The sequence below is a fragment of the Macrobrachium rosenbergii genome, chromosome 10, assembly GCF_040412425.1.
Source record: "Macrobrachium rosenbergii isolate ZJJX-2024 chromosome 10, ASM4041242v1, whole genome shotgun sequence".
Taxonomy (NCBI): Eukaryota; Metazoa; Arthropoda; class Malacostraca; order Decapoda; family Palaemonidae; genus Macrobrachium; species Macrobrachium rosenbergii.
In genome coordinates, this window is record NC_089750.1 from 41,602,366 (window position 1) to 41,614,687 (window position 12,322).

The 12,322-nt window shown below is 34.2% G+C and overlaps 1 protein-coding gene across 7 annotated transcripts in view; it reads left to right on the forward strand.

The window, feature by feature from the left end:
- Nucleotides 1–12,322, forward strand: part of LOC136842602 (unconventional myosin-XVIIIa-like) — a 1,295,621-nt gene that overhangs the window by 655,623 nt on the left and 627,676 nt on the right. For all 7 annotated transcript variants that reach the window (XM_067110180.1, XM_067110181.1, XM_067110182.1 and 4 more), the window contains one exon: nt 3,567–3,743. In XM_067110180.1, coding sequence (XP_066966281.1) covers nt 3,567–3,743 — 177 coding nt within the window. The remainder of the gene's footprint in view (nt 1–3,566; nt 3,744–12,322) is intronic.

A 12,322-nucleotide genomic window follows, 5' to 3' on the forward strand; every position in this document is an offset into this window, starting at 1 on the left:
TGCTGGAGCTTCTCGTGCATTTCTGAGACTATTGCCTTAATAGTTGTTGTTGATTCTGCACCTGTCTACTCAGACAACCACATTTCAGAAGGTTTCATCAAGGACTGTCAACTCTGGCTTTGACCGCATTCACTTTCTACAGATTGGTGTGAGCGAAAGGATTTTCAAATGCAGCTGCAGACGCTATTGCTCATTGTAGACGAACTTCCTCGAGCAAAGTTTACCAAGCCAAGTGGACAGTCTTCCGTGACTGGTGCAGAAGCAACAACATCTCGTCTTCTAAGATGTCTATAGCAGAAATCGGTGATTTTCTTCTACTGTATATTTGAAGTCTACCAGGAGCCTTTCCACCTCAACCATTAAAGGCTACAAAGCAATGTTGAGCTCTGTTTTTAGACATAGGGGTTTATATCTCTACTCTAATAAGGACCTTTCTGATCTTATCAAGTCGCTTGATATGACCAAACAAAAAGAAGATAGGCTAGTAGCCTGGAAGTTAGACATGGTACTGAAGTGGCTGTTGCAACCTCGTTTTGAACCTTTGCAATCTCTCTCCTTAAGGGACCTTACTAGGAAAACTCTGTTCCTAGTAACGTTAGCGACTGCCAAGAGACTCAGTGAGCTTCACGCTTTGGATAAAATGGTTGGATTCTCTCAAGGTAATGCAATATGCTCATTTACCTTGGGATTCTTAGCTAAGAATGAGTCCCCTGCCAACCTCTGGCCTTGCTCATTCATTATTAAAAGTTTAATAGATATCCTAGGTCCGGAGGAAGTAGAGAGAACCCTTTGTCCTGTAAGGGCATTAAGATACTATTTACTGAGAACGGGAAAGATCCGTGGGCCATCGAGCAACCTTTGGTGCTCAGTTAAGGATCCTTCTCGCCCTCTTTCAAAAAACACCTTGGCGTTTTTCATTAAGGATTTAATTCTAGAAGCACACTCTCAAATTGACGAAGATTCGTTGCCCATAGTGAAAGTCAAAGCGCATGAAGTGAGGGCAGTTGCCACGTCCCTGGCTTTTGGGCATAATTTGTCTATTGCCTCTATTATACAAACAACATTCTGGAAATGCAAATCTGTGTTTGCAGCCCATTGTTTGTGTGACATTGAAACTGTCTATGAAAATTGCAGTACTTTGGGTCCTATTTCGATCGCTGGTATGGTGTTGGGAGAAGGAGTGTAGGAAGCTTCCTTCATCCTTCCAATTTTTTGCCTTGATTCATGGTATCGAGTTGTAGGGAAGCCTGGGAGTACTTGGTATTTGGAGTGCTCACCAGTTTTTATCCATAATGGTTGGGTAGTGGTATGCTGTAACGTTTGGCTATACGTGATTGTGTTTTGTTTTTTATTCTCTGGTTGTGTTTTGCTGGTACTGTGCCCAGGGCGGGGGCAACTTGTTTATTCTTTGTGTGGAATCGGACACTACCTTGCAACAAAGGAATCCCGCTATGTAGCAGGCGACTCCTGGCTACACTGCCACGCCGCTATGCGTTGAGATGAGCGCCATCCAGAGGCAGTACTTTCCTGTAGCAGCTCTTTCAACAGGTAAGAAACCAGTAAGCAATTTAATTAATGCTAGCAATAATTTTATTTCTTTTACATTACCAATTTTAATGTATTAGGATAGATAACCCATGCATCCCACCTCCTATAATGTGGGATTCAGCTATGTACAGTAATTACTTGGTAAGTAGCTTATATAAAAATGACATTTTTACAATAAAATAAACTTTTATATATACTTACCAAGTAATTACATGATCAAAGCCTTCCCTTCCCCCCCCCCCATGCATGGTTGGAAGACATAAACATATTGAGCTCGTTTGCTAAGCTGGTTCCTAGCCAGAACAAGAGTAGCGCTACCGCGAATTTCAGAATTCTAGCTGCTGGTTAATAGAAACTAATAGCTATGTAATTACTTGGTAAGTATATATAAAACTTTATTTTATTATAAAAATTTCATATTTAGGTCTTTTTTTCTGTTTAATATTTCATGCCTTATAATATTTCATGTCTACCTTCTTTTCATGCTTCCATTTTATATTAATATTTTCAGTTTAAATTTCTAAACTTCATTTGCTTCATCTTAATATTTCAGGTTGTTGTTTTTTTAGCGGCTTTTGCTTCATCTTGCTATATCAGTATTATTTTCTTAACACCCTCATCATCTTAATATTTCAGGTATGAGAGTATTAATTTCTGATCCAACATATTTCAGGTCTTTTATTTCCTAATAATTCCTGCTCCACTTTGTAATATATTTTAGATCTCTTTTTATTGACTGTTGCCTCTTCATCTTACTATTTCAGATGTGTTTGTTTGTATTAGCTACTTCAACTTAATACATCAGGCTGGTTTTTCTTATTTGTTGCCCATTTGTATTAATATTTCATGTTTTTTTTTCTTTGTTGGTGCTGCTTCATCTTAAATTTTCAGGTCTGTTTTTGTAAACTGATGCTGCTTCATCTTGATATTTTCCCTGACTGCTCCTACTTCATCATAGTAGTTCTGGTCCTTCTTTTTTTAGCTGCTGCTGCTTCATCTTAACAGTCCAGGTCTTACCTTTTCATCTTAGTTTTTTAAGTTTTATTCTTCTTGACTGTTGCTGACTCATTTTAATATTTCCGACCCCTTTATTGTAACTGCTGTACTTCGTCTTGATATTTTATGTCTGATTTTATCATATATTCATTTCTCATTTTGGTTTTTAAGGTCTTTTTTTTTAATGCCTCTGTTTTTTATCTTAGTATTTCATGTTTGTTTCTTTAATTGCTACTGATTCTTTTCAATATTTGAGACCTGTTTTCTAAGTGCTGCTGATCATCCCAGTGTTTTGTATCTGTTTTTATTTTATTTTGCTGCATCATATCAGTAGTTGAAGTCTGATTTTATAACTGCAGCTACTTCGTCTTAATACATGAGTTATGTGTTTTGACCTTGCAAGCCCTTCATCTTAGTGTTTTAGGCTCTTTTTGACTGCTGCTCCTTCATCGTAATGTTTCAGGTTTTTTCATAACTGCTGCCGCTTCATCTTAATATTTCAGGGCTGTTGTTCTTAACTGTTATCGTTCCCAATAACATTTCAGGCATTTTTTCTCTAAGTGTTGCTCTTTCACCTTAATGTTTCAGCTCTGTTTTCCTTACGAGCTTTCTCTTCATCTTCATATTTCCACGTATAGTTAGTCATTCTAATCAGTGGAAGGGTGTAGAGAAATTTTTAATTCTTTTCGAGCCATTCTGTTGGCATATGTTGCTATTTTTATAAAAAAGAAATATAAATAAGATGTGTTATTTGAATTCAGTCAGGTATGGTACTGACTTGTATGTTTTAGTGGAAAAAAGGAATTATGAGTATTCTGTATATCAGGAACGTACCAGATTTTGAGGTGTCGGTAAATTATTTGCTGAATCAGTATTACTGCTATTATTTTGTTCAGCAACCCTTTTCCCCATCAAACTTTTAGTATAGCATATAGTACTCTTCTAAATGAAATTTAAGTAACTTTGAAAACTAGCCATTTTTTCTTGTTATTAAGTGTAATAATGATGTCTTGTCTCTTTAGGCAAACCCTCCTCCTTATGATCGCTGTGAAGATCTGGCTCAGCTTCGTTACCTCAACGAATCGTCAGTCCTTCACACGCTCCGTCAACGGTATGGTTCGAATCTTATCCACACCTACGCGGGCACCGCCATGGTTGTGATCAACCCAACCTCCCCCCTGGCCATATACTCGGAAAAGGTAGGTAGACTTGTTGTGTAGCACTGACGGCTGAAGGCCCTTTCTAGAAATTCTTTGCGGAAGTAAGTATAGTTTAAGACTTTTCTATGAAAGGTGTGATGTAGTATTTATTCTTATATTCATCAGATGCACTCATACGTAAAGAAACAAATCTGGACATTTTTGTGATCTATTTTTAATGTCCTTATGTAGTCCAGATTTGTTTATTGTTATCATAGTCATCATATACACTCGTACTTGAAAAAAAATTCGATATTTTAGTGATCCATATTTAATGACCTTTTGATGTCCATTTTTGATTATTTATTGTTATCTTAGTCATATACACTCATGCTTAAAGAAACAAATGTGGACATTTTCGTGATCTTTATTTAATAACCTTTTGTAGTCCAGCTTTGGTGGAGTATTATTTATTGTTATCGTAGTCATCATATGCACTCATGCTTATGGGAAAAAATCTGGACAGTTTGTGATCTACAGTCTGAAACATAAAGGGTAGAACTCAGCAGCAACAATAACAAATTTAAATGCAGAAAGAAAAATGTAGGCAACTAAACATAGGTATGCAACAAAGCTGAATAAAATTAAATACAAAGAAATGTACTTAATAATTGACTCTCAAGTAGAAGCACTTAATTCCAGTATACACTCAAGTACAGTAAAAGCGCTTATTTCCAATATACACTCAAGTAGAAGCGCTTATTTCCAATATACACTCAAGTAGAAGCATTTAATTCCAATATACACTCAAGTAGAAGCATTTAATTCCAATATACACTCAAGTAGAAGCACTTAATTTCAACATCACAGAAGGCCACGGCACTATTAGTATGGAACAGACAAAGAATTAAGATGACTCGTGTCGTGTATGCCACAGAGAAGCAGTGCAGTTACTTTCTTTCCCTCTTCACTGTCTTTGCAAAGTAGGCTGAAAATTGGAAATCCTAGTACTAAGTTAAGACACAGTTTCTCGCATGATTATCTAGAAGATTATTAATCTCCTGTTGAACATGGTAGATGGTAGTCTGGCTGATATCCCAAGGCAACCTAAGAAGGAAAGACTCTCCAGTTGAACAAAATAGTGGCAAAACCGTAGGAAAAAAGACATACTGTCAGTTGGATGAGGCATAAGAATCAGGAGAAGTGCTAAAGATGGCTATCTAGTCCAGTTCGCAGATGATAAGCTTTTACTTTTTTATCTCATCAGAGTAGTGTTATGGGAAAAGAATGTTTTAGAGCACAGTGTCTTTTAAAGATATGTTATTTTGAATGTGCATAAAATCGTTGTGCATGACCTAGAAATTTTGCCTGAAGACATTTCAGTCAAGTTAAATATGAACAAGAAAATTGATTATTTCTTCGCATAAAGTTCTTTTTCTTCCTAACAGTAACTCCTGTTATAAACCATTGTTTGCAGATCCAAACAGGAATTATTTGGTATTTTAGTGTAACAACTGTTTGCAGATCCAAACAGGAAATTATTTAGTGTAACAACTTTTTAATCCAAACTGTTTAACAACTGTTTGCAGATGCAAACAGGAATTATTTGGTATTTTAGTCTAACAACTGTTTGAAGATCCGAACAAACAGGAATTATTTTATTTTAGTATTTTAGTATTTTAACAACTGTTTGCAGATTCAAACAGGAATTATTTAGTATTTTAGTCTAACAACTGTTTGCAGGAATTAGATCTAACAAACAGGAATTATTTAGTATTTTAGTCTAACAACTGTTTGCAGATCCAAACAGGAATTATTTAGTATTTTGTTTCAGATAACTAACTGTTTGAAGATCAAAACAGGAATTATTTAGTATTTTATTGTAACAACCGTTTGCAGATCCAAACAGGAATTATTTGGTATTTTAGTCTAACAACTGTTTGCAGGTGCAAACAGGAATTATTTGGTATTTTAGTCTAACAACTGTTTGCAGATCCAAACAGAAATTTAGTATTTTAGTCAAACAACTGTTTGCAGATCCAAACAGGAATTATTTAGTATTTTAGTCTAACAACTGTTTGCAGAGCCAAACAGGAATTATTTAGTATTTTAGTCTAACAACTGTTTGCAGATCCAAATAGGAATTATTTGGTATTTTAGTCAAACAACTGTGTGCAGATCCAAACAGGAATTATTTAGTCTTCAAGTCTAACAACTGTTTGCAGATCCAAACAGGAATTATTTGGTATTTTAGCCTAACAGCTGTTTGAAGATCAAAACAGGAATTATTTAGTATTTTAGTGTAACAACTGTTTGCAGATCCAAACAGGAATTATGTAGTATTTTAGTGTAACAACTGTTTGTAGATCCAAACAGGAATTATATGGTATTTTAGTCTAACAACTGGTTGAAGATCCAAACAGGAATTATTTAGTATTGTATTGTAACAACTGTTTGCAGATCCAAGCAGGAATTATTTAGTATTTTATTCTAACGACTGCTTGCAGGTCTAAACAAGAATTATTCGGTATTTTAGTCTAAGAACTGTTTGCAGACTCAAACAGGAATTATTTGGTATTAAAGTCTAACAAATGTATTCAGATTCAGACAGAAATTTTTGATGTTTGAGTCCAACAAGTGTTTGCAGATCCAAACAAGAATTATTTGGTATTTTAGTCTAACAACTTTTTGCAGATTCAAACAGGAATTATTTTGCAGATCCAAACAGGAATTATTTAGTATTTAGTGTAACAACTGTATGCAGATTGAAACAGGAATTTTTTTATATTTCAGTCCAACAACTGTTTGGAGATCAAACAGGAATTATTTAGTATTTTAGTCTAACAACTGTTTGCAGATCCAAGCTGGAATTGTTTGGTATTTGAGTCTAACAACTGCTTGCAGATCCAAACAGAAATTATTTAATATTTTAGTCTAAGACCTGTTTGCAGATCCAAATAGGAATTATTTAGTGGTTTAGACTAACAATTGTTTGCAGATTCAAATAGGAATTATTTAGTGTTTCAGTCTAACAACTGGTTGCAGATCCAAACAGGAATTATTTGGTGTGTTAGTCTAACAACTGTTTGCAGATTCAAACACGAATTATTTATTATTTTAGTCTAACAATTGTTTGCAGATTCAAACAGGAATTATTTAGTATTTTTGTGTAACAACTGTGTGCAGATCGAAGCTGGAATATTTAGTGTTTTAGTCCAACAACTGTTTGCAGATCCAAACAGGAGTTATTTGGCTTTTTAGTCTAACAACTTTTTGCAGATACAAACAAAAATTATTTATTATTTTATTCTAACAGCTGTTTTCAGATTCAAACAGGAATTATTTAGTATTTTAGTTAAACAACTGTTTGCAGATACAAACAAAAATTATTTAGTATTTTATTCTACAACTGTTTTCAGATTCAAACAGGAATTATTTAGTATTTTAGTGTAACAACTGTTTGTAGATCCAAACAGGATTATTTTAGTATAACAACTGTTTGCAGATGCAAACAGGAATTGTTTAGTATTTTAGTCTAACAACTGTTTGCAGATCCAAACAGGAATTATTTAGTATTTTACTGTAATAACTGTTTTCATATTCAAACAGGAATTATTCAGTATTTTATTTTAACAACTGTGTTCAGATTCAAACAGGAATTATTTAGTATTTTAGTGTAACAACTGTCTGAAGATCCAGATAGGAATTATTTACTATTTTATTGTAACAACTGTTTGCAGATCCAAACAGGAATTATTTAGTATTTTAGTCAAACAACTGTTTGCAGATACAAACAGGAATTATTTAGTATTGTATTGAAACAACTGTTTACAGATCCAAACAGGAATTATTTAGTATTTTATTCTAACAACTGTTTGAAGATCCAAACAGGAATTATTCAGTATTTTAGTCTAACAACTGTTTGCAGATCCAAACAGGAATTATTTAGTACTTGAGTCTAACAACTGTTTGCAGATCCAAACAAGAATTATTTAGTATTTTAGTCTGACAACTGTTTGCTGATCCAAACAAGAATTATTTAGTATTTTAGTCTGACAACTGTTTGCAGATCTAAATAAGAATTATTTAGTATTTTAGTCTGACAACTTTTTGCAGATCCAAACAGGAATTATTTGGTATTTTAGTGTAACAAACTGTTTGCAGGTCCAAACAGGAATTATTTAGTATTTTAGTCTAGCAACTGCTTGCATATCCAAATATGAATTATGTGGTATTTTAGTCTAACATCTGTTTGCAGATCCAAACAGTAATTATTTTGTATTTTAGTGTAACAACTGTTTGCAGATGCAAACAGGAATTATTTGGTATTTTAGTCTAACAACTGTTTGCAGATGCAAACAGGAGTTATTCGGTATTTTAGTCTAACAACTGTTTGCAGATCCAAACAGAAATTATTTGGTATTTTAGTGTAACAGCTGTTTGCAGATCCAAACAGGAATTATTTAGTATTTTAGTCTAACAAATGTTTGCAGATGCAAAGAGGAATTTTTTGGTATTTTAGTCTAACAACTGTTTGCAGATCCAAACAGGAATTATTTGGTATTTTAGTGTAACAGCTGTTTGCAGATCCAAACAGGAATTATTTAGTATTTTAGTCTAACAAATGTTTGCAGATGCAAAGAGGAATTTTTTGGTATTTTAGTCTAACAACTGTTTGCAGATCCAAACAGGAATTATTTGGTATTTTAGTGTAACAGCTGTTTGCAGATCCAAACAGGAATTATTTAGTATTTTAGTCTAACAAATGTTTGCAGATGCAAAGAGGAATTTTTTGGTATTTTAGTCTAACAACTGTTTGCAGATCCAAACAGGAATTATTTGGTATTTTAGTCTAACAACTGTTTGCAGATCCAAACAGGAATTATTTAGTATTTTAGTCTAACAGCTGTTTGCAGATCCAAACAGGAATTATTTAGTATTTTAATCTAACAAGTGTTTGAAGATCCAAACAGGAATTATTTGGTATTTTAGTTTAACAAGTGTTTGCAGATGCAAACAGGAATTATTTAGTATTTTAGCGTAATAACTGTTTGCATATCCAAATAAGAATTATTTAGTATTTTAGTATAACAACTGTTTGCAGATCCAAACAGGAATTATTTGGTATTTTATTCTAACTGTTTGCAGATGCAAGCAGGAATTATTTGGTATTTTAGTCTAACAACCGTTTGAAGATCCAAACAGGAATTATTTGGTATTTTAATCTAACAAACACCGACTTTCCCGCTTCAGATGATAGAATGTTTTGTTTTTGAGAATAATTTATTGGCTTATCAGCAATTTGTATTGAGAGATGAAGTATTGAGAGTAACTTTCTGTTTTTTTCAAGGGAGAATGATATGTTGATGCTAAAAATTATGAAATTAGACAGCTAAGATTTTTGTGTGGTATTATCATGTTGGTTGCTATTGCTTTTTTTCAGAGATGAGGAAAAATTTATAAACGAGTTTGACGATGTAGAATACTTGATGCTTAATTTTGGTCATCAGTTAGTGTAGGACGAGTTTTACTTTAAAAAAATTCCTTTAATCTTGTTCTTTAGTAACTGAACTGGTATGGTTACTGAGAGAATATGAAGTAATGTTTCAATTCTCACTCGTCCCAGGCTGTTGGAGGAAAGGGTCAATAACGGTCATTTCCTTAAAGGCCTCTCTGCCACTGTTGAGCAGATTGGTGAATGAGACAACCTGGTTATTACTTGACTGCTGTGAGTTGTAGTTTAGATAGAGGAAGAAAGGTTATTACTTGACTGCTGTGAGTTGTAGTGTAGATAGAGGAAGAAAGAGCTAAAAATAAAATTGAAACGTCAAGTACACAAGTAATTAAAATGTCTACGATTATAAAATTAAAGAAAATGTGAGAACAGAGCTCGATGAGTAAACCTCAGACATTTATCAGATACTCCCATAAATTTGGTTCTAAGCCTTATTACTTAATCAAACTTCATTTGGCACTTGGGCAGGTACTGCCTCGCTTCATGTTTATGAAGTGTAGAATGTAATTGTTATTATCATTCTCATAATTATTATTATTGTGCTTGTAGTTCAGGAATATGAATTTTCTATTGGGAGAATGTAAAAGGAAAATATGCTCAAAAACCCTTGGGTTCATAGTATATGTAAATCTGCTTTCATTGCTTGCAAAAGGAAGAAGGAAATATCCAGAATACTTAGACGTCAGGCAAAGAAAAAGCTTTGCCAAACTTGAATTAAAAATACTCTCAAAACCAAACAAAATTATTCTGGTATATTTTAATGCCGACTTTTGTGAGTATCTTGGGTTTTGAAATGTAGATCATCATCAACACTGCAATGCAAAAGGCCTCTGAAATTTCACACGCATGTCTCTCCAGTCTCATAGTTCTCTGAGGTAGGTCTGGCTCTTCCTAATCCTCAGGTGCCCACAGGAGCCAAACTGGCAGCATCACGTTCTCTTTCTCTTCTTCCTGGGGTTGTGCAAAACGGTTTCTGTAAGCCATCTTCTTCTCCATTGCATCATTGTATAATCTACTCATGGAAATTCCGCAGTTTATAGTATGGAATCGTTCCTCACTCTAACCTGACATCTGACTCCTCATAATCTTCTTTAAAGTTGATTCTCAGATCAGCTGCATTGTTTAGCTATATGTATATATATATATATATATTTATGTATATGCATATATATGATATACATGTATATATATTTATATATATATAATTTATTATATATATATGTATGTATGTATGTATATATATAATAGTATATGCATATATATATACATATATATATGTATGTGTATGTATATAAGTATGTATGTAAACTTAATTTTATATTTCTTCATTCAGCTAAGTAAAGAACAGTAAATCAAAAAAGCCTAGCGCCACTCCATTGTTTCACTTTCCTCTGTGGTATTGCCTTTATATATATATATATATATATATATATATATATATATATATATATATATATATATATATATACATACATACTGTACATATTAATATATATATATATATATATATATATATATATATATATATATATATATATATATATATATATATATATATATATATAGGTCTTTTGACTTACTGTCCTTTACTTAGCAGACTGAAGAAATATAAAATTAAGTTTATATAATGTACATAAATACTTTTAAGGTTCTCACCTGGCCTACTGACTGTATTCCTTTGTATTCCTTATTCAGGAGTCCAATCCGGGGTCTAGCTCGTGAATAGGGGGCTTACTGATACATCTTGAGATTCTGACTGCAATTTCTAGGTCAGGTAGGAAACAAAATAGAAAAACAGATGGGGTGAAGGCCGCACTTCAACAAGGGGCTTTGCAGATAAACACTTAAGGTTACTTTAAATGGAATATATTTACAATTAAACATGTCAGTCAGAAGACTGGGGAATGACAGGAAGATACAACAGGGCCAGCCATGTGGTTAGTTATGCTATCACTGTTCAAAAATTGAATAGTCTATGATGAATCCTCTTGAAAGGGATACCGAAGAATTGATTGCAGTGGCCTTTTCACTGCAAGAAGCACAAGACAATTCAGTGTTTCCACAGCTGATGTACCATCTGCAATTTGATAATGGCAGCAGTTACACAAGGATAATTATAACGATCTCGGGCGAATCGAGGGTTGCACAGAGGGTGCCAAGATAACTGGATTCTGGTACGATATACTTGCATTAAAATTCATACTGAGCTAAGTGAGTCAGGTCTTTGTGATAAATCGCACTTCAGAAAATAAAATGAGAGTGCAGTGGAAGATTAAAGATATGTGACTGTTGAAAACCCCCGAATCAGGAAGTTGCCTTATAATGGAGCGATGGAGGGGCCTCGTCAAATTTCACTAGTTCTGGAGGGATGAGTTCAATGGGAAAATGCACAGGCATTGTGACTGGATGGTCGAAAGGTGTGACCACATGGAGGGGTCAGCTCAATAAGGAGCATACAAGGGCTAACGTGTCGGTTTGCTACCGTGGTGTTTCTGAGGCCAACGACGGCTGTTTCTCGCATTATATGATCTCGGGGGTTTATTTTCTTGCTCCTTCCTGAGGTCACTTTGATCACCATCTTATGTGAACTCGGGGGCTTATTTTGTTTTTCCTTCCAGAGGTCATTGTGATCACAAGATGGTGGTTCAGTCACCTCATTTTCTATGTTGGAATCTTCCCCAAATCCTGGTGACTTCTGGCAACCCATGTTCGCCAGTTTTTATGGGGAACTCAACCTTTATGGCGGATTTTCGGCAAGCTTCGTCTCCATTCGCCTTTTGTCCGAAAAGAGGTAATTCAAACAGTCACCAGGTCTTTAGGAAGGATAAACAAATGCACCAAAAGGGGAGCATGGAGAGAAATTTACTTAGGGGCTGAGTTTCTCATTTCCTTCCTCAGTTAGGTATCAGTACGAAATTGTGTTATTTTGGGTTGCAAGGCATTTTGGAGGTTTGGGTGTGCTTCGGAAGTGGTTTCCCACTTAACAGCTCCCCCACAAAGTTGACAATTACACCTTGAATTGGGTGGAAATGTCAACAACTAGTGAACTCAAGTGAACAAACTGATAACTCTCTACTTTCATTTTGTGGTAACATTACATTTAAGAAATAAATAATTAATTCTG